The 27,551-nt window shown below is 45.6% G+C and overlaps 1 protein-coding gene across 1 annotated transcript in view; it reads right to left on the reverse strand.

The window, feature by feature from the left end:
- The window catches only part of SLC1A1 (solute carrier family 1 member 1), an 81,356-nt gene extending 66,030 nt beyond the window's left edge, over positions 1 to 15,326 (reverse strand). Inside the window, exon 1 of the mRNA XM_047097373.1 lies at positions 15,236 to 15,326. Coding sequence (XP_046953329.1) covers positions 15,236 to 15,326 — 91 coding nt within the window. The remainder of the gene's footprint in view (positions 1 to 15,235) is intronic.
- Between the last annotated feature and the right edge of the window lie 12,225 nt (positions 15,327 to 27,551).

Raw genomic sequence — 27,551 nt, forward strand, 5'->3', positions numbered from 1 at the left:
CACCTTGTGATTACACTCTATTCTCTCTCCTCTTTGGTACCTGTGCAGATACTTGGCCTCCAAGTCACTGAAGGAATCGTAAGTTCTCTCACCCGGACTCGTATGGTGTGGAGAGGCCATGGGATCCTTTGGTTGGGGGACACACCTTTTCCTCAGGTTTAACACTAGATGTCTGGGCACTACCTCTCTATCATAACCAGTTTTACAACTCCTGTAAACACCTTCTCGGCTCATTACACAATCTCAGAAAGCCTGCTCCCCATGAGTAAATGAAATCCAACCGTCTTCCCCACTGCTGGTTTTAGTTATGAGCAATTGGAGAGTAGAGAAAGAGAAGGACCTCTGGCAGAAGGAAGGCAGCCAGCCAGCCTGGATTTTCTAGACTTGCCCCAAGCCTGGATTTTCCAGTTTGAGGAACCTTGCACTCAGAAGGCTCAGTCTAAGTCACTGGGACTCCCCGACGTTCCTCAGTGGTTCCTCACCTCTGCTTGGACAATGTGTCACCTTGAACTTCGGTCTCTAATGATTCCCCCCCCCCCATGCTGCCTCGCTGCTGTTTACCTATCTGCCCTAACTTCCATGGAGCTGTTATTCTGAACCATCTTTCCCCACCCCCACAAGGACCACAGAAATACTCACTTTTATTTTCAAGTGAGTTAAGACGCATTTGAAGAATTTTATGGTATTTCTTAATTCAAAATGAAAGTGGTTCCCTGCGTGAAAAGGTTGGGTCAGGAATCTGTCTATAAATACCTTGGATATTTCTCTCAATCTTCACTGGAAGAAAGAAGGCAAAGACAGCCAACTTGTTTGATTATTATTTGTGAAAGGAAAGAACAGTCATGTTTAGAATGTTAAACATGCGAGATAGCCACTAAAAGGAGCCCAGATGCCTTTTCACACAGGATGAGAGCAGGGCCCCAGAAAACACACAAAGATGATATTGTGTCTTCAACAAATAATGTTGCACCCAGGATCCAAATTTCACCTTTTGCACCCCTCCCTTTGACAGTAAGAGACAATAACAAACATTTATAAAGCATTTGACAGGTTTATAAAGTATCACGTGTTAGCTTATTTGAGAACAACGGGTTAGACTGACAGTCTAGAAAGACCTATAAATGCATTTAATATGACCACCCGAGACCCCCCCCCCAAATCAAACATGGGGAGTATCATCTTTTCACAGTAGTACTTTAAGGGTTTTGTTTACTTTGGGGATCTCAGAAGATGTTATGTTTGTGAAGTTCTTTAGCCCCCTTTCTCCGTATTGCTCTCACGGACAACAGACGGTGCCTGTGGGATGGGGGAAGCCCGTCAAGGCGGAGAAAGAGGAAAGCTAAGTAAATAGCCACAGCTGCAAACCCACCTGCTGTGATCCACCAGCCCTTTTCTCCAGAGCCCAGAGCACTGAGCAGCATTCGCAAACGTCTAAGAAAGCTCGGGGCCCAGCCCTACAGTAGGGAACTTGAGCGTTCTAGATCTTAGAGTCACTAAGTCCTGTCTTCTGTGGTTATTCTACTTGAGGTTAAAAAAGCATTCAACCAATTTAATCGTTTCTGCTTACACAACAGTAGATGCAAACTTTTTTCTCCCCCCAAAATAAGCAAGCCGGTTGGAAATTACTGGAAAATACAAATGTTCAGCGCAGGTGGCAAACCAGTTGCAGAGGAGACCTGGGCATGTTTCTCAGGGTGTGTGACTTCTGAACTGGTCACATTGCCATTCATCCCTCCGTGGAACTCAGAAGGTCCTCCATGTGATGAAAGCTCAGGAAATTTTCCAGTTGTAAGAAAGGAATCAATGAAGAGGAAGCAGAAATGGAGCCAACCTCTTACGTCTCCTGGTTGACAATTAACTTTTGCCAATAAAAAAAGTAAAAACCCATCTTCAGACTCTTTAATGACCAAATCTAGTGTTTATCCAAGCAGCTCAAGCTCAAGGTCTACTGGAACAGGCAGCACAGACAGGCTAGTTAATTCCTTATCAAAGAAAATCATCTCCAGACAGGGAGAGAAACGGGCAGAATCTGGACAAGGATGTAAAAAGATGTGTGTGTTGGAAATAAATGCACAAAAAGACAGGAATCGCTAAACAGCACTTTCAAAAAAGCTCTATCATTCAAGGCTGATTCAGCTTTATGCCATGACCAACTCTGTGAGATCTGATGGATCTTCTGTAATCAGTCCAAAGGACTTCCTGGAGGGGCACCTGGGTGGCTCAGCCAAATTTGGACCAGGTCATGATCTCACGGTTCGGGAGTTCTAGCCCTGCATCAGGCTCTCTGCTGACAGCTTGGAGCCTGGAGCCTGCTTCAGATTCTGTCTCCTTCTCTTTCTCTGCTCCTTCCTTGCTCACATTCTGTCTCTCTCTCAAAAATAAACCTTAAAAAAAAAAGATTTAAAAAAAAAAAAAAAAAGAACTCCCTGGAGATCAGGCTGGTTCTGGTGCTGGTTTCCTGAAAAGGTCAGACCTTCTTCAAGGTGAGGAGATGCCCTCCAGTCTGGGAGCTTTGAGGCCATGCGGAGCTCACACAAAAATGGCTTCAACACTGTCAGTGGCCAGGTTTCCTCTTATTCTGGGATCCCCAAACTAGAAGTAAAGTATATTTGGGGTGACACGTGTGTGATAGGAGTTCCCAAGGGTCTTCACTCAAGAACCCATAAAACGAAGCAGTTAACTAGGGGATCAATGAGATAGGCTCACCAAGGATTTACCTCTGCTTTAAAGAAACTCAGTGAAGAAAAGATGTGGGGGCATCTTCTATGAAGTAGGTGCAAAGCTAGATGCTGTCAGGGTGACAGACCCAAATGAGACAGCACTTTTTTCTATTCTTAGGAAACTGAGATAAGAGAAGTTGTAAAAACACAACAATACATTTCTCATATAGTAGTTGCACACGATACTGAGAATGGACGTAAGACTGGAGATGGGCCTTTGTACTCACATGGTTATCTCTACCTGGGCTTGTAATATTTCCAATCTTCCAGCCCAGGAATCCTACTACACCTGCTCTAGGCCATTCCCAGCCTTCTCCAGAATTCCTTCTCAATTCTGCCTCTTTTCTATTAAGGCCCAAGGCGAGACGTAGCTTTCTTGCAGCATTTACCACTTGGGCTACTGCTATTGTATCTGCATGCACACTGCCTGACACTCTGGGACAAAACACAGACTTGAACCCCAGTAACATCAACACTTGCTCCATTTAAATTGAGCTCCTAATTGATGGCTAAACGAACAGATCTTCCCAATCATAGACAACGCTTTTCATCTCACATGCCAAATTCCTTAGATTGACAGTGGTTGCCTAGAGGATAGTTTTGGGGCTTCTGGGGCCATAACTGAGCTTCGTGGTAAAGAGTGCTGTAAGTAGTTGGTGATGTCTGCCACAGGGCAGAGTTTGGGGGGAGGGGGTGCAAACGCAGTGTGACGTGGGGATATAAATTAAAGGTTACCAGAGCACAGAGAAGGCAGAGTAGCTCCAGCTGGGTGGCTAGAGAGGTCTACACAGGAAAAGTGGGAATTAGATGATCCATCTTCAAGGATGGGTAGGATAACAGTAGGTGAAACACATGAGCAAAAGCATTAGAGCAGCCATCATCAGGAAAATACAGATCAAAACCACGATGAGATACCACCTCACACCTGTCAGAACGGCTAAAAGTAACAACACTAGAAATAACAAGTGACGGTGAGGATGTGGGGAAAGGGGAACCCTCTTGCACTGCTGGTGGGAATGCAAACTGGTGCAGCCGCTCTGGAAGACAGTGTGGAGGTTCCTCAAAAAATTAAAAATGGAACTACCCTATGACCCAGCAAGAGCACAGCTAGGAATTTACCCAAAGGATACAAAAATACAGTTTCCAAGGGGCACATGCACACCAGTGCTTACAGCACTCTCAACAATAGCCAAATGATGGAAAGAGCCCAAATGCCCACCAACTGATGACTGAATAAAGAAGATGTAGTATATGTACACAATGGAATATTACTCAGCCATCAAAAAGAATGAAATCTTGCCATTTGCATTGACATTGATGAAGCTAGAGAGTATTCTGCCAAGTGAAACAAGTCAGGCAGGGAAAGACAAACACCATATGATTTCATGCATATGTGTTATTTAAGAAACAAAACAGATGAACATAGGGGAAGGGAAGGAAAAATAAGATAAAAACAGAGAGGGAGGCAAACCATAAGAGAATCCTAAATAGACAGAGCAAACTGAGGGTGGCTAGAAGGGAGGTGGGTGTGGGGGATGGGCTAAATGGGGGATGGGCATTAAGGAGGGCACTTTTTGGGATGAGCAGTGGGTGTTGTATGTAGTGAGGAATCACTAAATTCTAGTCGTGAAATCAATATTACACTACATGTTAACTATACTTTAAATAAAAATTTGAAAAGCAAAAAGAAAAAGGCATCAGAGCAGCAAAGTACAACACACCCAGGGAAAGCAATCAGTAGACAAGCTCAACTAGCATACAAGTTCAAATAGAAGGCTTTGTGGAGAAGAATGGGGGAAAGGCTAACCACTGTAGACTGCCCCAAGTTAAGGCCAGGATAAAGAGGAGACATGAAACAGGCAAGGCATGGAGGAAGAAATGGGAGGAAAGGCTCTATTTAGATACTGAACAAGAGTGAAATCTGTAAGAATAATTTGAACTACCTGTTAGGTGTATCAAGATTTGCTAGGAAGGAAGGAGCCTGCTTAACGGTGAAAGAACCTTAGACTGGGAGTTGGACAGTCCTGGGTGCAAATCCCAGCTTTGACTACGACCTCAGCCACGGGACTTAAAGCTTTTAAGTTTCCTTCTCCTCATCTGTAAAAGGGTAAACTTCCTGCCTCGTTGTATCAAGGGTCAAATGAGAAATAAATATGCATAAAACTCATAGTAACCCTCTGACAAATATTAGCAAATAGCAGGCTTGGTTAACCACAAGAGAAGTAACTTTTCAAAGGAGAAAATGTGTCTCCCTCATTGTCTCATAATTTGGGCAATCTTGTATGAAACCCGTAAAGTGGTTAAGGGAATCAGAAAACAACTAAGTCTAGGAAATACCCAGAGAAATTGAGCAAAATCAGTTTATCTTCTAGGAATGGGAAGAGGTTTGGAGATTGGGCTTTCCATGGTTAGATATTTCTGGTGACGATGCATTTTTTTGTTGTTGACTTCATTCTTTACTGAATTATAAGTAACCTGGTAACTCTCAAGCAACCGAACAGCGGTTGAAAGATAATCTGATTGTATAATCTCACTTAAGCGCTCTTCTCGAAGGGTTTCCTCCTTAGTTAAATAGATGAAGTTTTAAAAACCCGAGAGCACTGAACCCGGGTAATCGTCTCAGAACAGTTATAAGAATAAGCACATAGCGTGGATGCTCGCTTATGTCATTTCTGAATGGAAGTTCCAGCCCCAGAGGCCACCACTTTGCATCAACATGCGGACCTCACAGAGTCACATGATGCTCATGTCAGGATCCTTCCTGGGCACATGAAGATGTGCCGTCCTATCTGTGGACACAGTTAGGGACCCCGAGACCAAGAAGGGCTGGGGGAACGGAGACCTCAGCCTGGGTGTGGAGGAGGTGGCCCCGGGTCTTGTTCCGGCTGAGCGTATGCCCAGAACTCACACAACCGGGCCCGGGGCTGGGACTGCAACAACACAGGACGCACAGCATGAAGCGTCTGTGGGCTGGGACAAGGTCCATCCATCCCGGAAAGTGCAGGAGCATTCGCTGGAAAGGATATATTCTACCTCTGGTAATGGAACAGGCAGTTGGCAGATGTTTTTCAAACGTAGGGTAGTAACATTTCTGGCAACGAGTGAGTCACCGAAACACTTCCTTTCCATCAACAGAGGTGTTACTGTGGGGTGTACTAATGGCAACAGAGCACTCTTTGTTGTAGTTCGGGCTGTTTCCTCAGCAAGTATAATGAATTGGCTCCTTCTAAATCTATCCACTGAGCTAAACTATAGCTCCAAAGTGAGCTATTGGCTTAACGGTAACTGTCTCCAATATTCTCTGCTATTAGAGGTATGTTTAACATTCTCAATAGGGAAGACCATTGAAAACACTTGCTACTTCAACAGACACCGCTGCCGGGGTGTTTAAATGGGCCACCTGATGTCATCGAAAATGAATTCGTTTTCTTCGAGAGTGCTGGAGTCCCCACAGTATACGTGACTCTGGGTCTCCAGCGACACGCACACAGGGGAGATGTGCAGGTCCCCAGGCGAACACGAGGCCAGTGGGTCGGACTCCCCACGGGACAGTTACACTGAGGCTCGGCTCTGGTAAAGGTAATCACAAGTTCTCGCGAGTAATTAATGTGGAAAGTTTCCTTTCTTCACGAGCAAGTGCTCACGGGAGCACGCATATGCTCTCCGATAGCTGATTCCTAATCCCAGTTATTTACACCTTGTCTGACCCATCCAGGGCTTTTAGCCGTCCGAGCTACCGTATTCTGATCTGGCACATGGTAGTTTTCCCCATCGCTTGTCTTCGTGCGAAGTTTCCTTTCTTTTTTTTAAATTTTTTTATGTTTATTTATTTTTGAGACAGAGAGAGGAGGAGGGGCAGAGAGAGAGGGAGACAGAGGATCTGAAGTGGGCTCTGTGCTGACAGCAGAGAGCCCGATGTGGGGCTCGCGCTCGCAAACCATGAGATCATGACCTGAGCTGAAGTCAGACACTCAACCGACCGAGCCACCCAGGCGCCCCTAAAGTTTCCTTTATTTCTTCTGCTTGCTGCTCAAATGTTTGACAGGTGGGGAACTTTGATTCTACAGAACTTTTTTGTACTAAAAAACCCAACATATCTCACGTTAACCAGTATCTAACAAGATACTGAATACAGACAATCTTTTCTATTAAACTGAATAGACACACACACACACACACAAGCACACACACCATCTTTCCCTTCGCTGGACGTTAGCAATGTACCTTCAAAGTCCTCCCAACAGATAGAATGTGTCTACAACACAAGGTGTGCGGAGTCTTAGGCTTGTGATAACTTTTTAAAGATTCATTTTGTAATACCGGGCTCGCATAACTTCGGGTGGGGTTTTGGTCTTATAGACTTGAGGTATACACCATGCAGAGAACAACCAAAAATCAGAATCTGTTCAGGGAGTCCCAAATTTGTTTTGGTTCTGATTTGGTTTAAAAAATGAAAGTATCAGGCATAGACATTCAAAGCCCAAAATTCTTCTCTTAATTCTTTAATATGTGGAACTCTAGCCAGCTAAAGGGCCTCCTAAGGTTCTTAACTAAGCAGATGCATGTAAGACATGTATGCATATACAGCAACAACACAAGTTTATGAGACCTCATATTCCTGAGTAATCTAATGCTGACCTGGAACACCGCCCAGGTAATAGTCCCACATACAACTTACGTTATTATTATTATTATTTTTTTTTTACAGTAGTCTCCAATGCCCAATGTGGGGCTTGAACCAAGGACCCTGAGATTAAGAGTTGCATCCTCTACTGATTGAACAAGCTGGGCACCCCCAGTTTACGTTATTAGACCCAATTCACAGAGGTTTATATGTGACTCAACATCAAGGTCATTTCCTCCTCCCCTAATGACTTTTCACACCCTGTGCCCTATGGAAGAGGTCCTATGGCTCCCAGCAATACACTGAGGAATGATGGTATAATCTGAGCTACAGGATCAGAGCTAGAAGGAACCTCAGAGATTTTCTAACCCAAGGTCGACAAGCATGTGGCACACATGCCCCTACTCTCTGCTCCTAAGCCCTTGGCAGACATCAGCAATCAACTGCAGAACTTGTTTCCAATTCTTTCTCAACACTCATATCACACACGGCAGTCTACTATCTATAAAGGGGAGCTGGCATGTGCATGAAATCCTTTCTCCTCTGCCTCATCTGAACCCCTCTTCTTTCTGATAAGAAACAAAGGCCCATGGGGCGCCTGGGTGGCTCAGTCGGTTGGGCATCCGACTTCAGCTTGGGTCATGATCTTGCAGTCTGTGAGTTCGAGCCCCGCGTCGGGCTCTGGGCTGATAGCTCAGAGCCTGGAGCCTGCTTCCAATTCTGTGTCTCCCTCTCTCTCTGCCACTCCCCCGTTCATGCTCTGTCTCTCTCTGTCTCAAAAATAAGTAAACGTTAAAAAAAAATTAAAAAAAAAAAAAAAAAAAAGGCCCAGAGAGTTTAAGTATTAGGTACACTTTCTTACATAGCTCTTAAACGTGAGTTTCATTACTTCACTGTCTCATTTCATTTTCCAGTGTCTGTTAGGGGTGGTAGGAGTGATTCTGCCCTCAAGGGGTCTATAATCTAGTGTTTGGTTTTTTTTAATGTTTATTTTTGAGGGAGAGAGAGTGGGGAGGGACAGAAAGGGGGGGAGACAGAGGATCTGAAACGGCCCCCACACTGACAGCAGCGGGCCTGATGTGGGGCCTGAACTCACAACTGGAGATCATGACCTGAACCACATGTGGATGCTCAACCAACTGAGCCACCCAGGGGCCCCTATAAACCTAGTTTTGAGGAAGAAAAGATTAACATGCTTGATACATACGTAGACTAAGTGTTAATCTGGGTCACTGATGCAGATCAGAGGATGTTAAAGTGGGCTTAAGAGAATTTATGGAGGAAATGGGGGTCAAACCAAGTTTGGGACTCATTTATTCACTCCATAAACAAGGACAATGTCTTACTCTCTGGGCCATAAATGGTTCAATAAATCAACAAATGTATTGCATCTACCAGACATTGTCACAGGTGCTATGGGTTCAGGAAGTTCACAGATTAGTGGAGGAGGCAAAAAAAAAAAAAAGAGAGAGAGAGAGAGAGAGAGAGAGAGAGAATATATTCTAACTGCAGAATAATACATACAAGTAGATATTCCTTCCTTTTTTGTTTTTTTTTTGTTTTTTTAGTTTTTTATTTTAGAGAGAGAGAGAGAGAGAAAGCAGGGGAGGGACAGAGGGAATTCTAAGCAGGTTCCATGCTGAGCACAGAGCCCGATGCACGCTCGATCCCATGACCCTGGGATCACGACGAGCCAAAATCAAGAGTTGGACGCCCAACCGACTGAGCCGCCCAGGCACCTCCAGCAGATATTCCTTCTGCACAGGAGGAGAGCACAATAGTTCCTTAACAAGCCTGTGGCACTCGTAGGACTCCCTCTCCTGCTAGAGATTGCCGCTTTCTTCCCCTAGAGGACCAGATTCAGCCATACTCCATCAGGATAACCTGCTGAGCATCTAGAGTTCAGCGTCATTTCTTTTCCACTCCCATTGTTGCCGCGCAGCCCAGGCCCCCCTCTCTCCCTGCCGGACACGGACATTAATCCCCTGGGTAGTGTGCCCACCTGCAAGGCTACCTTCCCGGGATCCATTGTGCACATCCATCTGCCTCAATGATCTTCTTCAAGCACGGCTCTGATCGTGTCTTTGCCGACCTAACCCTCAGACCGTGTCCAAACTCATTGGCGTGGCATTCTAGGTCCTCCAGGGTCTGGCTCTGCCTCCTCAGCAGGCTTGCTCTTTTTGTTGAACGTGTTCCTCCGTCACACCCTCTGCTACAGTCATGCCGGGCCTCTCTGTTAAAAGGCAGGAGAGGCAGACTTTGCAGTGGGAGGAATAGCCGGGCAGCCTCGTGAACAGAGGCATGAGGGTAGGTCTGAGCCCAGAGCAGACACCAGCCCAGCTGATGAGTCCGGCAAGATCCTCTGGAGCACGTGTTCCTCCAAGGGCACAACCCGCCCTTCCCGGAGTCCTGGAGGCATGTTTCTGCCCCTTCCCAGTCTCAGGGGGAGAGAAGGACAATACAGACCCAAGTGCACGGTGCAGGTTATTTTCCACCTGATACGTCACTCAGCCACACTTCGGATTCCCAGGAGAGCCGGCAAGGACCAGGTATGACAGGGAGACGGGGAGCAAGCCAGAGGTGACCAGGACTAAGTCCTCCACTGTTGAGTCTCAGTTTCCTCACCTGCATGTAGGGATCTTTATAGTTTCCTCATCTCTAGCTCTACCTATACCTCTAACTATATCTACGTAAGCCTGTATATACAAGCAATACCTACTTTACAGTTGCAATTTTTGCAAAGTCATTGACTTTTTTAATTTTAATTTTTTAAAATCTACATCCAAATTAGTTAGCATATAGTGCAACAATGATTTCAGGAGTAGATTCCTTAATGCCCCTTACCCATTTAGCGCATCCCCCCCTCCCACAACCCCTCCACTAACCCTCTGTTTGTTCTCCATATTTAAGAGTCTCTTATGTTTTGTCCCCCTCCCTGTTTTTATATTATGTTTGCTTCCCTTCCCTTATGTTCATCTGTTTTGTCTCTTAAAGTCCTCATATGAGTGAAGTCATACGATATTTGTCTTTCTCTAATTTCACTTAGCATAATACCCTCCGGTTCTATCCACACAGTTGCAAATGGCAAGATTTCATTCTTTTTGATTGCCGAGTAATACTCCATTGTGTGTGTATGTATGCATATATATATATACACACCACATCTTCTTTATCCACTCATTCATCCACTCATTCATCGAAGGACATTTGGGCTCTTTCCTTACTTTGGCTATTGTTGATACTGATGCTATAAACATGGGGGTGCATGTGCCCCTTTGAAACAGCTCACCTGTATCCCGTGGATAAATGCTTAGTAGTGCAATTGGTAGGTCATAGGGTAATTCTATTTCTAGTTTTTTGAGAAACTTCCATACTGTCTTCCAGAGTGGCTGCACCAGCGTGCATTCCCATGTCATTGACTTTTTTCACAAGTATTTCCTAAGATTTCATCAGCCATGATGGAAATGAGATTAGAGAGGTATAATAAGTCAAATACACAGTAGGTTAGGCACACTAGCCTTCTCGACCAGCTTCTGTTTCCACCCTTGCCTCTGCAGTCTGTGGTCAAAACAGCAGCCAGGGCGAGCTGATTAAAATACAACCAGACCCTGTCACAGCTCTGCTCAAAACCTTGCGATGGCTTCCCAGCTCCCAGTAAAAGTCAAAGTCCTTAGAGGAGCCTACAGTCTCCCAGTGCTCTGTCCCCTCCTAGCCTCCTGCCTCCCCATCTCCCCTCCCTCACTCCACCCCTTGCTCTTTTTCAAACAAGCCAGGATGCTCCCCAGACACCGGAGCACACGTTCCTTCACCTCTTCTTAGTCTGCAGTCAGTTGTTACCTTCACGGGTGGGGGGGAGGGGTGTCCCTATTTAAAACTGCAACCCCCTCCCAGCTCTATGTTACTGCAGAGTGCTCTCACCATCTAATATACTCCATGTTGTAGTTAACCTATTTATTCGATTTACCTCCCTCCACTTGAATGTAAGTTCCACCAGGAAAGGGGTTTCTATTGTTTTGCTCAGTGCTGTGTGCCCCAGGCCCTAGAACAGTCCCTGTTGAATGAACAAATGGTTTAAGTGTTCGCTGCTGCAGGTATATTCCAGGCTGAGCTGATTAAAGGCCCAGCAGCGTCAGGCATGGTAGCTACCAGACCAAAAGAGCTTTATCAACGACAATATGCATTCTGGAATATCGCCACACACAAGGCTCTGTGCAGGTGAGGTACAGCCTGAGCAGCAGCCCTGTCACAGACACACAGAAGCAGGAAGAGAGCATTTACCAGGACTCAACTTAGCATTTGCCAAATGTATGCTACCAGAGGCTTAGTGCAGGAGACAAGGAGCAAGGGTATCAGTAATAACGTGAAAGAATTGTTCTCCCTTTCAGACAATGGAATCTGAATCTATAAATGATTGCTTCCTGAGCACGCTGAAGAAAATTATTCTGCATGAATCCGCTCGCCAGCTCTTTCATGTAAATAACATCTACTTCCTTTCCTGAAAATCCATAAGGTGGAAATCAGGTGTTTCAAATGACTGACATAAAGCACATCCTGGACAGAAAGATCAAGCTCTATGCTGTGAGTGGGGTGAACAATTCACGAGTGCTTTAATCTAAAACATTACACACACGGTCCCTGACTCATGATGATTCCACTTGTGGTTTTTCAACTTTACATGGGTGTGGAAGTGATGCCTCTTCAGCAGAGATCGGACTTCAAATTTTGAACTGTGATCTTTTCGTGGGCTAGAGAGATGTGGTACAATCCTCTCTCCCCCGTGGGGCTGGGCAGTGGGAGCCAAGCTGCAGTTCTGACGGCGAGGCCTTCACGGAGATAAACAACTGATACGCTCACGACCATTCTGTACCCAACAACCACTGTTTTTCACTTTCAGTACCGTGTTCAACAAATTACATTATAAAATAGGCTTTGTGTGAGGTGATTTTGCCCAACTGCAGGCTAAGGTAAACGTTGTCAGCACATTTAAGCTAGGCTAGCCTAATCCACGGTGCTCGCTTGGTAGGTTAGGTCTATTAAATGCATTTTTGAATTATGATACTTAATATCTTCAACTTACAATGTGCTTATTTGGGACCTAATCCTATCATAAGTCGAGGAAGATCAGTACACGATATGATCATTATTGGATCACCTGAATCAGAATGCTCTGACCCAGAGTTTTTTACACACAGTGATTCTGCCTGGACAGAATTCCCACTTGGAGCACAAAAATTCTACCCTCAGAATCTCTGTCTGTTTAAGTGAATTGAGAATCAGGCTATGGGGCACAAAACAAAATGGTTTATCCTTTCCATCTCGTTTTTTAAAAAATGAATGCTCTTTAACTGCATTTCCCCTCACACCCTAGGTCTTGAAAAACCAGAGGCTTTAAGCTAGCTCATAAAAACCTTCGTCCCTCATTTCAATAGTCAAAATATCTTAACGTGTCAGGTCTGCTGAATTACAGCAGGGACCAAACATTTGGATGGCTATAATCAGAAGAGGAAATTCTGTCAAGGTAGTTAATACATTTAACAGTTTCTTCTTCTTTTTTTTAAAAAAAATTTTTAATGTTTATTTTTGAGAGAGAGACTGAGTGCAAGTGGGGGAGGGCAAAGAGAGAGACATACACACACACACAGATTTCGAAGCAGGCTCTAGGCTCTGAGCTTTCAGCACAGAGCCGGACGCGGGGCTCAAACCCACGAACCGTGAGATCACGACCTGAGCCCAAGTCGGGCACTTAACCGACTGAGCCACCCAGGCGCCCCTAACAGTTTCTTCTTCTTAAAAAAGGTCCAGAAAGGAGGCTGCATGACCATGCTTGTGATTTTCTGTATCAATTAAGACTGTTTTAAAAATAAACTTACTCTCAGTTTATATGTGGACTCAGCCTCACTGTCGTAAGTTAGCTGGAATTTCTTTCTGGTTAAACTGAGCTAGTGCAGACTACACCAACAGAGGTATGATTCGCACTCAGACCCAGTGCTCTGGAGAAAGAAAAGGAAGATCCCAGGACGGGGGGTGGGGGTGGGGTTCCAGGAATGGCCACACTGGGGGTGGCCCTAGGCTTGGCACTTCTCAGACCAGGAGCAGAAACCCTCTGGATCGTCCTGTGCTGCTCCTGGAGGAGTAAGTCCAGAAAGACTTCAGTGGAGCACTTAAAATTTTTATATGGTGGTTTCCCTTTCTCCAGAAGAGTGTCTGAATCAAGCTCCCGGGGCTCACCCAGATTAAAAACTGTTGGAAAGTGCCCTGACGCCAAAGGCCACAACTGCAAAATGGGCACGTGATCCCTCTTGACACTGAAGATGTATTTATGCAACGGGTTCCGAAGGCCAGGGAACAACTGCTCAAAATCCTTTCCAAACCACCCTCTAGTGAATTGGTACACTGAACAGCGATGTGCAACACTTCTTCACCAGATGAGAATCCTACGGCTAAAGAGGCAGGATTATTCCACTCTCCCAAGGAATTGGGAGGGAAATGCCAGCCTTGGGTTATCCAGTAACCATCCTTAAAAAGGGTTTAACAATTAATTCTGGACTCTTATTACTAGGAAAACACACAAGGATATTGCATCTATCTGGATGCATGGAAATCAAATCCCTCTCTCTTTAGTTTCTTATTTAAATGTGGGGGGGGGCAGTATCCTGCCCCTAAAAACCTTCCCTAAAAACCCCTAAGCCACTTGGCCCTTGGGGGAAACAGAATTAAGCAGGTAAGAAAGACTTGCTTCTCTCCTTCTTTCCTCCCACAAATGGCCTCTGCTAAGGCAATTCCAGGATGTTACTTCTTTACTAGAAATCTGACTTGATTTTGCACAAGGCTCTGGAGGAGCAAATCTGACTCTGAGGTTTCTATAACTTCCACAGGTTTCTGGGGGAGGGGCATCAAGAGTGGGAGGACACAGTGCCAAATATTCTAATATCCAGAAGCATCCCTGGGGAAGAAGCCGCCGTTCCCCGCCCCCCCCCCCTTCAGCAAACCCAGCTGTTTCCAAAGGGAAGATGGGGACTTCCAAGGAATCTCACCTGCTGGGTGTCTGCACCTGTGTGAGCTCAGAGTGGAAAGGAGACTCCATCCCCGATGGGGAGCAGCCCAGAGCCCAAGTTGTAAGACAGACAAATGGGCACAAATTCATCATCTAAATAGGAACAACTCATACCTCTGAGCAATGGCTCAGACATCAACTCAGTCCAGTAATCTGTCAGGAGTGAATCATTTTAATACCCCCTTGTTTAAAAACAAGCAAATAGGACTTGAAAATTCTTTTCAATAGAAAAGCAATGTGGAGAGCAAGGAGGCTCCGGGAGGCTATTCTGGCTATATCAGGGTGGGAAACGAAGGAATCTGGGCTCTCGGGTCTTTCTTCCCCCAACGACCTCCTGGGGGCCATAACCGCACCCCCCTGAGTTCCGGCAAGAATGTGGCCCAGGGTGAGCCCTCCCTCCCTCCCCTCGGGGCCCTGGCCATCCCTGAGGTTAAGGTGCCTCCTCCAGTCCCACCGAGAACCGTAATCCACCCTCCAACCCCGTCCCGGCAGCATGGTTCAGGAAAAAATGGGGGGGGGGCGCGGGGGGCGCGGAAAGCACAGAGGATTAAAACCATAATAAACCACGTTTGCTTCCAAACGGGAAGAACCGAGAGCGACTTGCCCCCCTTCCCCTTCCAAGCCCCTCGGACCGTTTTGGGTAAAGCGGGCACCCGCGGCTCGGGGAGCCCCCAAACGGGAGTCCCCGAGGAGCTCTGCGGCTCGCACGCGGGGGAGCCCCGGCGCGGCTCCGAGGCCCGGGGGGGCGCCTCGCCCGCCACCCTCGCCCCGGTGGGGCCCCGCACGCCGGGGGCGCGGGAGGGTGCGCGCGCGCCGCCCACCCGCCCCGCCGCTCACCTAGCACCACGGCGGCCACGGTGGACAGCAGCAGCCAGTTGTTCCTCAGGAAGCGCCTGCAGTCGCATCCCTTCCTCGCCGGTTTCCCCATGGCGGGCGCCCGGGCCGGGAGCCGCCGCCGCGGCGGCCGCTATTGTGCGCGGGGAACCGGCGGAGGCGCGGCGGGGGCGGGACGCGGGCGCGCCGGGGAGCGGGTGCGCGCCGGCTGCTGCAGCCGCCGCTGTTGCTGTCGCTGTCACCGTCGCCGCCACCTGAGCTCGCGCGCCGCGCCCGCAGCCCCGGCCACCGCGCCGGCCGTGCGCGTCGGGCGCGCCCGGCTCCTCCTGCCGCCGCCGCGCTCTGCGGCGCGCGGGCCAACCAGCGAGGGAGGAGGGAGGAGGGAGGAGGGAGGGGCGGCGGGCCGGCGGCGCGTGGGGGCGTGCGCCGCGCGCCCGGGGTCCCGGGGAGCCCGCAGCGCCACGCCCGCCCAGGCTGCACCTGGACTCTCGCTCCCGCTCTCCCTCCCTCCCTCCCTGTCTCTCTTTTTCGGTCCCGCCAGACCAGCTTTTCGGATTCAAGGGTTCCTCCCCTCCTGGCCCAGAGGGGCGGAGCCACTGTGGTTTGCCCCTCCGCCCGCCCAGCCCCGCCCCCCCATGCCTCCACGCCGACCCCTGGGCGCCGCGACCCCCTTGACCAGTGGGGAGAGTTGAGGGAAACTGAGGCCCGCAGTGGGGCCCCTCTGCTCCCCGCCGGAGCCAAGGATCTGCCCCCAGCCTGGAGAGCTTGAAGCCCCTAGCGGGAGGGGCAGGGGGGGTGCTGGGGGTGGAGTGGGGGTGCAGAACAGGACGTGGGGAACGCTCACCTCTACCCGCCCCCGCCCCCCCCCTCCAGCTCCCGCCGGTGTCATGAGCTCTCCTTTCTGAGTAGCGGGCGGTGAGGCACCCATTGGAGTGTCTGTGGACACAGGGCTCGGAGTGGGCCCTCTTACAACTTGACTGGCTCTGTGGCCGTCGAAGGCCCCCGAACTGTGAGCCTCGGCAGAGTGACTAGGTCTGAGCGCCCGGCCTGCTGGGAGACGGTGGGCGGGCCCGTCCCTAAGGCCAAATGCGCTGGAAAGGCCAACAGGGGAGATGGAGAAGCCAGGTAAGTGGTGCCAAATGTCTTCTGCGAGGCTAAGTGCATTTTCGAGTTCTCTTTCCTTCTTCTACCCCATTATTTCACCCTCACTCATACAAACTCTTTTTTCTCTCCTTTCCCACATCAGCACCTCCGCAGCTGCAGGCTGCCTTCTCGCCAGCTTTCCTAACATAAAGTAAGCCCTGCACATTTTTGTTATTCTGGAGTCTACTCGCTGAATGGGGGGGGGGGGGGAGCTCCTCGACTAGGTGATCTGATGACTAAAAACCCACAATTAGAGCTTCATTCCTTTGGCTGAAATTGATGCAAGCATTCTTGAAGAGATACTAATTCAGCTTTATGAGCCACATACACTTTAGTATGAATGACTTTGTCAGCTCCTTTCCAGAAAGTACATTTTGAGACAAGGAAGGATAGAGGGAGATCAAGGTCATTGTGAGCCTGAGGAGGATCTGAGGAAACGTCAGGAGGGAAACTGTCAAGCAAGAGGGGACAGCGATATTCATCCCACAATAAAAAAGCTAGAAATACTCAGATGTCCAACATGAAAGGAACGGCAAATATATTACAGGACTGTCCTGCTCTCGTGCCTTATGCAGCCTCTAGAAAGGAAGTTTATGCAATGTCTAATTGCCCAAGATAGCCCAGGTTACAATAATAAGAGGGGGACAAAAGGAAGATTAAATTGTGTATACAATTTGGTCAGAGCTATAACAAACCTATAAAATAAAATCAAATGCTTAGAAAAAGAGTCTAGGAGGAAATATGCCAAAGTTTTAACGCTGGTCATCTTCGGGTGGGAATAATACCTTGTTCGAATCTTTTTGCTTTCTTTCTGCGTTTCCCAAAGCGTCTCCCATGAGCACACTCTCGCCCGTTACAGTTGTGGGTAGGGCTGTATTTAAGAGATAAACAGAACCTCAAGAGAGAAAACAGTGGAAGAACCAAAGATGTTCTTGGACATCACGACTTTTTGAGGTGTATTGGAGAACAGCTAGGTTTAAATCCCAGCACTACCACTTACCAGCTGGGGAACTCTGGGCAAGTTGCTTGAGTTTTTTTGGTCTCAGTTTCTACATCTGCAAAATGGAGGCATTAATACTCTGTATCTCGTGGGGGTCTTGTAAGAGTTGAAGACAATGTGTGTGAAAGACTTTAGTGCCTGGTGCACAAGTACCTTCGCTAGTTTTGCTTGGAGCCCACCTGAGCAGGCATCTGTCACTCCCTCTCTTTTGTGGCCTGCCTGTCAGCACCACACCTGAACTGCTTCGGACCCACGAGAATCCTTGCGTATTTATAAATAGTCGTCGCCCATTAAAGTTGCAAGGGACTCTCAATCTACTACATTTTCACACCTAACGCCTATACAGCGCATACTTGCTTTATGCTTATTTTTTAATGTGTATTTATTTATTTTGAGAGAAAGAGAGAACATGAGCAGGCGAGGGGCAGAGAGAGAGAGAGAGAGGGAGAGAGAGGAGAGGCCCAAGCAGGTGCCGTGCTCAGTGTGGAGCCCAGTGCACACAGGGCTCGATCTCACAACTGTGAAATCGTGCCCTGAGCTCAAGACTCAGATGCTTAACCGACTGAGCCACCCAGGTGCCACATATGCTTATGTACGTTACGCAGTTTTAAAGTAGTGCAATATTGGGGTGCCTGGGTGGCTCAGTCGGTTAAGCATCCGACTTCGGCTCAGGTCATGATCTCGCGGTCCATGAGTTCGAGCCCCGCGTCAGGCTCTGTGCTGACCGCTCAGAGCCTGGAGCCTGTTTCAGATTCTGCGTCTCCCTCGCTCTCTGCCCCTTCCCTGCTCGTGCTCTGTCTCTGCTCTGTCTCTCTCTCAAAAATGAATAAACATTAGAAAAAAAATTTTTTTAGAATAAGGTAGTTAAATGTTGAAAGATGAATAAAACCAAAGTATATACACTCATTTTGAAATAATAAAAATCTCCTACATTAAGAATAAAAGTCAAGAGTCTCAAAAGTTCAAAGCGGGTGAATTATAAACTGTGTTTATGCTATTGTTCCATGGAAATTCCACTTTAGCTGGCAATAAAAAATAATTAGTAAGCAGACACAATGCACTTAGCATGTACCAGGCACCTTTCCAGCCACTTTGCACAGATTAACTCCTTTGATCCTCCCAACACCTGGATGTAGCAGGGACTACTACATGTTCCTTCATGGGACTGTAGGAAGAGCCACATGAAATACCGTGTGTCGTCATCGACTTCGTTTTACAGCTGAGGAATCTGGGGCAGAAAGAAGGTTCGGTGACTTCCTTCAGTTCTCTCTTTTAGTCAGAGGACAATCAAGGTGGACGAGGTGGTCTGGCGCAAGCTGAATACACCAACTCTGTGCATGAAACCATCATCTCTTAGATGAGGAACAAATACAGAATTGTTACAGCGACATCGCTTGCGTTACTTTCTACAAGATCTTCAGGAATCCATCCGTCCACGTCCGGGAGCCACCAGGCTGTCCTGAAGTGTTGTGCTCACGTGGAAGCTACCTACATTTTATGGGGCGGGGGTCAAGCTCTTCAGGTCACTCTCCGTTGCTGCTGGTGGCTCCTAATGTGATTTATTTGCCTTCTTTTAGGCAAAGATAAGATCATCACTTGTAGGTATAGGAAGCATCACTTTGGGGAGGGGGGAGATCGGAGACCCCTAAGGCATAAGTTTTATTTCTTTATTTGCGTTGCCTGTGATAGTCATGGACACAAATAATCTCAAATTGGACAAGAGTTAGGAGACATTTTTCTTGTAAGTCCTCCCCTCCAGGGGAACTTGACCCACTCAGGTCTTGGAACAAAATCTTCACTCTCCTGGGGTAAGACCTTAGAGCCACGTAGAAAGAATTGTTCGGATTTTCCCCCTCCAATAGGTATTAACATCTCTCCCCTCCCCCCAGATCCCTACACCCTGCTGATAGAATCCTTTGGCCGTTTCTTAATACGTGACATTTTGCCAGTGTGCTTTTCTTTTTTTTTTTTTTAACATTTAAGTAACGCGGGCATTTCCTTTATTGTTATTGTTCCTTTCTTTATTTCTCCCCTTGTTGACTCGTGGACTCTCTTGTTAGTTATTACAGAAAAGAGACTTTGACTTTTCCATACAAGGTTACATCATCAGGTGACAGCACGGACTTATATATTACTCAGGAAGGAAATGAAAAGCATTCAGAGACAAAAAGTAAGGCACCAGCATCTGATCGACTCTAGAAATAGTATGCTGGTTGCATTCTACCGTCATAAAACATATGCAGTTGGCTGGTTTGTCCTCATGCTGTGCTAATGGGGAGAAGGAGGTCATGGGGACCAGAGTCTCTTTCAGCATCTACGGTTGTGCGGCCATTCATGACTGATGGATAGTAAGAAGGATGCTGTCAGCATATTCAGATGCCCTTTTTAGCAATCTCTTCCTTATTGAATTCATCTCGCAATTATAAATTAAAAGATAAAACAACTGTAATTCATTAAACGGTCACAGCAATTCTCTAAGAAATATTTTATAAAGATGATCTGGCCTGAAGGGACTTATATATTATTTAGATGTCCTTGAGATCCGAATTCAACAGAACTTTGCCCATGGGCTTTATTGCCTACTCTGGCAAACGGGAGAACAATTCTATTTCACTTTAGAATCTATATTTATCTGTATCTATCTATCTCTGTCTCTGTGTCTCTATATCTACATATGAAAAATGTATCTGCTACATAGAAACTGTGTGTCCTTGAACAAGTCATTTAACCTCCCCGAACCTCGATTTCCTCATCTGAAGATAACATTTGAAGTAACAAATACAAATGGCCAATACGTATTTGAAACATGAACAAATTTTCAATCTCATTAGCACTCGAGGAAACGAAAATTTAAATCAGTATTTGTTTGTCAGCTAAACAAGGGTGTTTTAACAGAAAATATCTTAAAATGTGTAATTTTAATATTATAAATTGGAAACTTAGGGAAAGTTTGCAGAAATGGACAGTGTCCCATGGTGCTGGTAGACCTAAAAAATGCTATGACTTTTCTGAGGATAATTAGGCAGTTTTTAACATCTTCCATCAAGAGTGTTTATATTCTTTAGCTTAATCATTCTACCTCTACAAATTCCCCCCACCCAAAAAAGGGCTGTTCATTCCAGCTCGGTGGGAAACAATTAAACTACGTGATAGTAAAGTGAATTGGCTAAAGATTGGTTAAGTATGCACAGATACACTTAATATCAATTTGATACCTTAGCAATGGAACACCATTCAGGTATTGAAAAGCATATTTCAGGAAAACACTGAGTTACATGGGAAAATGGTAAACATGCAGTGGTTTTGAAATGGCAAAAGTAAGTTGTAAAACTCTGGGCGAGTTGTTTTTTTTATAACAAAGCTATAGTCACTTATTATTTGTGTACCTAAAAATATGAAACTTAAAATATGCGTATTTTAATTCCACTTAAATCTGTGTGTGTGTGTGTGTGTGTGTGTGTGTGTGTGTGTGTAAGAGTAGTAATATCAATGTTATTAATGTGCGAGCACAGGTTCTTTGCCCTGCTAGGCCAAGGTGTTGCTATGCTTGGGAGATTAGGATTTGTTACAATAGCAATTTAAAGAAAAAAGTGTGCTAACATTCCATTTCTGCCGGAAGTGTGGGATTACGTAGCAGGAAAGACTGTTATCATGGGAAAGAATGTTTCGTATTCTTTCATCTCCACGTTAAGAATACCAAAACCCCAGCATGGAAGATCCACTTCATAGAATTCTCCTATAGTGTGGGAAATAGAGACACCCTGTTCCCTACAGCAGCTGCCACTCTGTTGCAGCAGGAAGTGAATACATAGGAGCATTAGAAGAAGCTCTCACCCCTTTTTGGTCAAGGGAATGGGCGGGGGCAAAGGGGAGTAAGAGAGGTGCTGGTGCTGTTTTCTCTCTCCAGGCTTTGTCCAAGAAGGGGGTATATGTTAGAGAATACAGGGTGGCAGTTCTGTCCCTTACCGCCCATTAGGGGGCTGCCTCCCAGGCTATCCCTTACCAGTCTGGGGTGCAGCCACATCAACACAAATGTGGGAGGAAGTGTAGTCAGGCAGGGAGAGGATCTGAGGCTTCAGTTCCCAGCCACCCTGGGTTCCTGGTGGCTGGGCTGCTGAACTGCGAGCCATGACTGGTCATCACAGTGTAAGGTGACCCACAGAGTCTTGGGCAGGGAGGAAGGGAGGTCCCATGTGAACCGGCCCGATGCAGAGACTCGCTTCCTTATTTCTAGCAGCAGCTGAGGAGAGACTGAGGCTGTGGTACACGTCCCTCAGCTCTAATGAGGCCAAGAGAAAGGGCAGAATACGTCTTCCCAACTGCAGATTTCAACCATGAAGGCCCCCAGGGCAAATTGGAACCAGGGACAATACTCTGGACACCAGGATCCAAATGCATCCACACATTACATTGGGTTGTTAATGTTTTAAAGTCTCTTTTCTACAACAGATTCCCTCCTCCCATCTCATTTGTTTGTCAAAGGGACTAGGGCATTTGTCCTACAAAATTCCCCACATTCTGGATTTGGCTGTTTGCTTCTTCATGGTGGCAAATTCATGTTTCTCTGTGTCCACTGTTTTCCTCTAGGAGAATGGTTAGATGTAGAGAGTTGATAGTTGGCAATGCTAAAATCGAACGAACAGTGGGTTCTGATGTCAGCCTGATTCATCTGAGATAAATTCACCATCAACCTTTTGAATATAGCTTTGGCATCTGTTAGTGATGGTTGCTTACCATTTTATTTAATTTGTTCTAATTCTATCATTCCTCTGAATACATTTGCTGGAATTCTTCTATAAAAAGAATTTTTACCTCATCGACTACTTGGTTACCCTGAAATAGAGTTTGCACAGAAAAAGCAGGATCTGTGGTTAATTTTTTCCCTTTATTGGTTTTTCTCGATCATGCATTGGTATGCTAGCAGCCTCCAAGGGCGACTGGTGATGTTTTGTTTCCTTGTTTTTTTAATCAGTGATATTATGAACACACAGATAGATAGATAGATAGATAGATTTATTTATTTATTTGTAATGTTTGTTTATTTTTGAGAGAGAGAGTGCACGCATGTGCGAGCGGGGAAGAAGCAGAGAGAGGGAGGGAGGGAGAGAGAGAGAGAGAGAGAGAGAGAGAGAGAGAGAATCCCAAGCAGACTCTGTGCTGTTAGGGCAGAGCCTGACACGGGGCTCAGTGTCATGAATTGTGAGATAATGACCTGAGCTGAGATCAAGAGTCAGACGCTTTAACCCCTTGAGCCGCCCCGGCATCCCCAAGAAAACATGAATTTGTGTTTTTGGGTGGATTTATAGGTTTCAGGCGGTTACAGTCATGATTCTTGTCCTTGCTGACATTGTCCCATCGTTGGCTAACGGGAGCCCTTCATTTTGGCTCCTGTGTCTTTAGCAAGAACCTATGTTCTTATTTTCCGGATCAGCAAAATGTCCCAAGACCCTCTCATACATCTCCTGCCCTGGAACTGGAATCAGCCATTTCTCCAAAGGTTCCGGGCTCCTTTTTGTGGAGAATAGAATTTAGAAATTACAGTCTTGGTGATGGGGGTCGCTCATTGCTACCGGGTTCTCAGTGTTTCTAGGCCTTCTAGTGGGCAGCACTCAGGAATACATAGTTCATAGAAAGAGACAAATCATGAGTTCATACTGATATTCCCTATCCAATTTTTTTATTATCATAAACTATTCATAATGAATTAAATGTATGTTCTTAAATTTGCAGTTTTGTGGCATCAAATGCATTCACACTGTTCTGCAACCATTACCACTGTCCATCTTTCCTAAACTGAAACTCTACCCATTAAATACTAACTCCCCACTCCTTTTTCCTCCAGCTCCTGGCAACCCCCTTTCTACATTCTGTATCTATGGCTCTTTGTGCTCTTGTGACCGGTTTCACTTAGCATAACATCCTCAAGGGTCATCTGTGTTGGCATGTGTCCGAATTCTTTCCTTTTTACAGCTGAATGATATTCCGTTGTATTTGTTTATCCATTCATCCACTGATAAACACTTGGGTTGTGAATAATGCTGGTGTGAACATGGGTGTGTCAATATCTATTCCAGTCCCCATTTTTGATTCTTCTGTGTCCGTATCAGAAGTGGAATTCTATGTGGTAGTTCTATGTCTCATATTTTGAGGAACTGCCATAGTGTTTCCGATATTGGCTGGACCATTTTACGTTCCTGCCAGCAATGTACAAGGGTTCCGGTTTCTCCACATCCTCACCAACACTTGTTAGTTTCTCTCTGTTTGTTTTCATAGTAGCCATCCTAATGTGTGTGAGCCAACTCAAAATTAACACTACAGAGTTTTGATTAAACTTCTTCAATTTACTCATATCACTTTTTTCATTATTTTGAAAATCTTGGTTCTTAAAGACATTAATTCAAGTGTTGATTTCCCAATCCTATAATGTGCATGTAATAGTAAAATATATATATGTATAAACATTACTTCTAATAATAAGACCACTGAATGCAGCTTAAGATTTCTTCTGGTTCTTTTTGTCCCTAGAACATATCCCTTGAGATATATGCAACCAAATTACTGTGTGTAATAGTCACTTGAAGAAATTATCTTCCCTGTGTGGTTATGACATCAATTCGATATGCAGTTAGGACCATGGGTTTCCATTTGTTCTGAAATTTTAGGAGTTGTTTTTTTAAAAATCTAATAAATTTTATTTTTTAAAAAATTGTCCTAAAAATGTTTAACATTTTTATTTATTTTTGAGAGAGACAAAGAGACAGAGCATGAGCAGGGAAGGGGCAGAGAGAGGGAGACACAGAATCTGAAGCAGGCTCCAGGCTCCGAGCTGTCAGCACAGAGCCCGACATGAGGCTCGAACCCATGAACCACGAGATCATGACCTGAGCTGAAGCTGGACACTTAACTGACTGAGCCACCCAGGTACCCCCAAAAATCTAATACATTGTAAAGTCTGTAAAACATTTACATAGTTCAGTCAAAACTATAAATCAGCATAATCAGAGAATTCTCATTTTACTCTCGGTCCCCTCTCCCTCTCAACCTATGGAACACTTTGTAGACATCTACTGATACTTGGTTTATCCTTCAGTTGCTTCTTTTTAGAAAACATACACAAATATATATATTTCTATTCTCCTGCCCTTTGTTACACAAAGGTAACATTTTCTAAGCCTCGCTTCCTCTCCATTTATTCTGTTGCCCACTCAATATTATGATACAGAGATCTTGTTCATTCCTTTTTCTGTTCAATAGTCCTTTGTGTAGTTGTTGGTATAAAGAAGTCTTCCTCATTCCTTTGAACTGCTACAGAATACCATACTGTGTGGATATACCCATAGATTTTTAACAGGCTTCCTGCTGACAGACCTTTGGTTCGTTTCCAGGATTTTACTATTTTTTTTTAACGTTTATTTATTTTTGGGTCAGAGAGAGACAGAGCATGAATGGGGGAGGGGCAGAGAGAGAGGGAGACACAGAATCGGAAGCAGGCTCCAGGCTCTGAGCCATCAGCCCAGAGCCCGACACAGGGCTCGAACTCACGGACCGCGAGATCGTGACCTGAGTTGAAGTCGGATGCTTAACCGACTGAGCCACCCAGGCGCCCCCAGGATTTTACTATTACAAACAATATCACAAGGGATAGCATTGACCTCACTCGTAGTATGCTGGCAAGTGTCTCCCAACAAGTTCTCCAGACAAAAAACAAAAGGGAGAGAAAAAGAAAAAAAGAAGCAGCCCTGATTTTTAACACTTGCTGGGTTCCATGAGCAAAGACTTCCATCATGGCCAGTTTTAAGCTACCAACATGAAATCGTGGAATTTGGAGTTAGGAAGAGATGTACAGTGACACCTTATGAAGTATTTCTACCATACACATAGACACATGTCAATAACGTCAAGGGCATGGAAAATGGTAAAAGGCCATAAAAATAATTAGGACATAGTGAGCTTTTGAGTATTTATTGCCTTTGAATAGGGTATTTATTTATCTTTACATCTATATAGCTTTGTTTTTTAAAATGGAAGTGTTTAATAGCCGACTCACAGGTGTTTCTGAAAATTAAACAATTGGCTCTTGGGAGCCAGTATGACCCATCATGCCATTAAGTCCACACCTTATTTTAATACCTGAATAGAAAGTTCTATACACCTGAGCTAGAGATCATCTGTTTTTCTCTCAGGAGGAGTTCAAAGGTAGGCAGCCTGGTGCTTGTGTTGGAGCTCCATGGTCATTGGGATCCCACACTCCTTCTTCCTCTCTGTTCTGCTCTCTTAGCCTCATGGTCCAAAGTGACTGCTGGAGTGCCAGCTATCATAAGCCAGACAGCAGGAGGAAGTGAGGAAAAGCAGAGTAGTTACACTGCTCTATTGAGTCATTTAACTTAAAAAATTTTTTTTAAATGTTTATTTTTAAGAGAAAGAGAGAGGCAGCAGGTGAGTGGGGGAAGGGCAGAAAGAGAGGCAGACACAGAATCCAAAGCAGACTCCAGGCTCTGAGCTGGCAGCACAGAGCCCGACGTGGGGCTCGAACCCGCAAACCATGAGATCACGATCAGAGCCGAAGCCGGACGCTTAACTGATGGAGCCCCGCCAGGCGCCCTGACTCAGTTACCTTTTAGGATATTCCCGGACTCTCCAGCCCATGCTCTGCTTAGATGTGCCATACGGTGCTTCGCTACCTGGTCATATCTAGCTGTAAGAAAAGCTGGAAAATGGGGACGACTGTGCAGATTGTGGCCTCAAATAAAATCAGGTTTTTCTCTTTTACTAAATAAGAAATAAAAAATGACTATTGGGTGAGCAACTAGCAGTCTGCACCCCCTCCAACTAAATCTCTTAAGCTCAGCCCCTTCAAAAAACTGCATCTTACAATGTCGTGTCTCCACCTCCGCCTATGGATCATTTTGAGTGCAATATCACATGCTTTCTGATATTATCGTTTTGGTGTTTTACGTGTTCGTCAGCCTCCCACTTCCTAATCCACTAATGCTTATATACAATTATAAATTCATATAGGGATTGTCTATATTTACATTTCTTTTTTATTTCTCTTAAAAATAGTTTGTAAGGTGTAAAATGACGTCAGTGATATTTACAGTTTTATTGGAGGAAGTAAAGAAACAATACATATGACAAACTAAAAACTCTAGTGTCTTCCTCTTTTCTCTTTTCTATTATTTCTTCCTTCCTCTGGTTAAATATAAAGGGAAGCCAGGGCACCTGGGTGGCTCAGTCGGTTGAGCATCCAACTTCGGCTCGGGTCATGATATCGTGGTTTGTGGGTTCAAGCCCCGCGTTGGGCTCTGTGGTGACAGCTCAGAGCCTGGAGCCTGCTTCGGATTCTGTGTCTCCCTCTCTCTCTGCCCCTCCCCGGCTCATGGCTCTGTCTCTCTCTGTCTCAAAAATAAATAAAACATTAAAAAAATTTTTGTTTTTAAATATAAAGGGAAGCCTAGGGAAGATGGAATGTAAAAATTTTATCCTGGCTGGGGGAAATGCCACATACACATTACTGGTATCTTTCAGGACCTGGAGTTGGAGACATCGACTTGTATTGGGTCCGACTTCCTCTGTGCTGGGCATATCACGAGAATGCCTCTTTACATACCTATTATCCTACCTACTATTAACATATATTTTCTGTCTTCGAACTTTGCAATTATAAAATCACACCTCACACTTTATTGGGTCTGGCTTCTTTCAATCCACATTACATTTGTGAAATTCATCCGTGCTGTTTTGGACAGCAATAGTGTTCTTTGTATGACTGTGCCACAATTATTTACCCATTGTATTGTGGACAGGCATTTGGGTTGTTTCCAATTTTTGACCATTATAAATAATGCTGCTTGGCACATTGTGGTACCTGTCTTTGGTACAATATGTATGTGTTTGGTCATAGAGTATGCATGTTCAGCTTTCTTAGATATTTCCAGGTGGTTTCCAATGTGTCTGTACCAAACTATACTCTCATCCGCACTGTGTGAGAGATGAGTTGTTCTCTATCTTTACCAATACTTGATGTTTATAGGGAATTCTGTGGTATTCCACCTAGACCTTTCTTTGGGACCAAAGTGCTCATTCGCTTAACTGTTGGTGATGGTGGTGGTGCATCTGTGAATTTCCCTTAGGCAAAGAGTGTTTCCACATCCAAGGTCACGCACCTTCCGCCGG

This window comes from Lynx rufus, unplaced genomic scaffold, assembly GCF_022079265.1.
Source record: "Lynx rufus isolate CCGP_SWC_20201006 ecotype Redwood Valley unplaced genomic scaffold, mLynRuf1.p SCAF_10, whole genome shotgun sequence".
Classification (NCBI taxonomy): domain Eukaryota; kingdom Metazoa; phylum Chordata; class Mammalia; order Carnivora; family Felidae; genus Lynx; species Lynx rufus.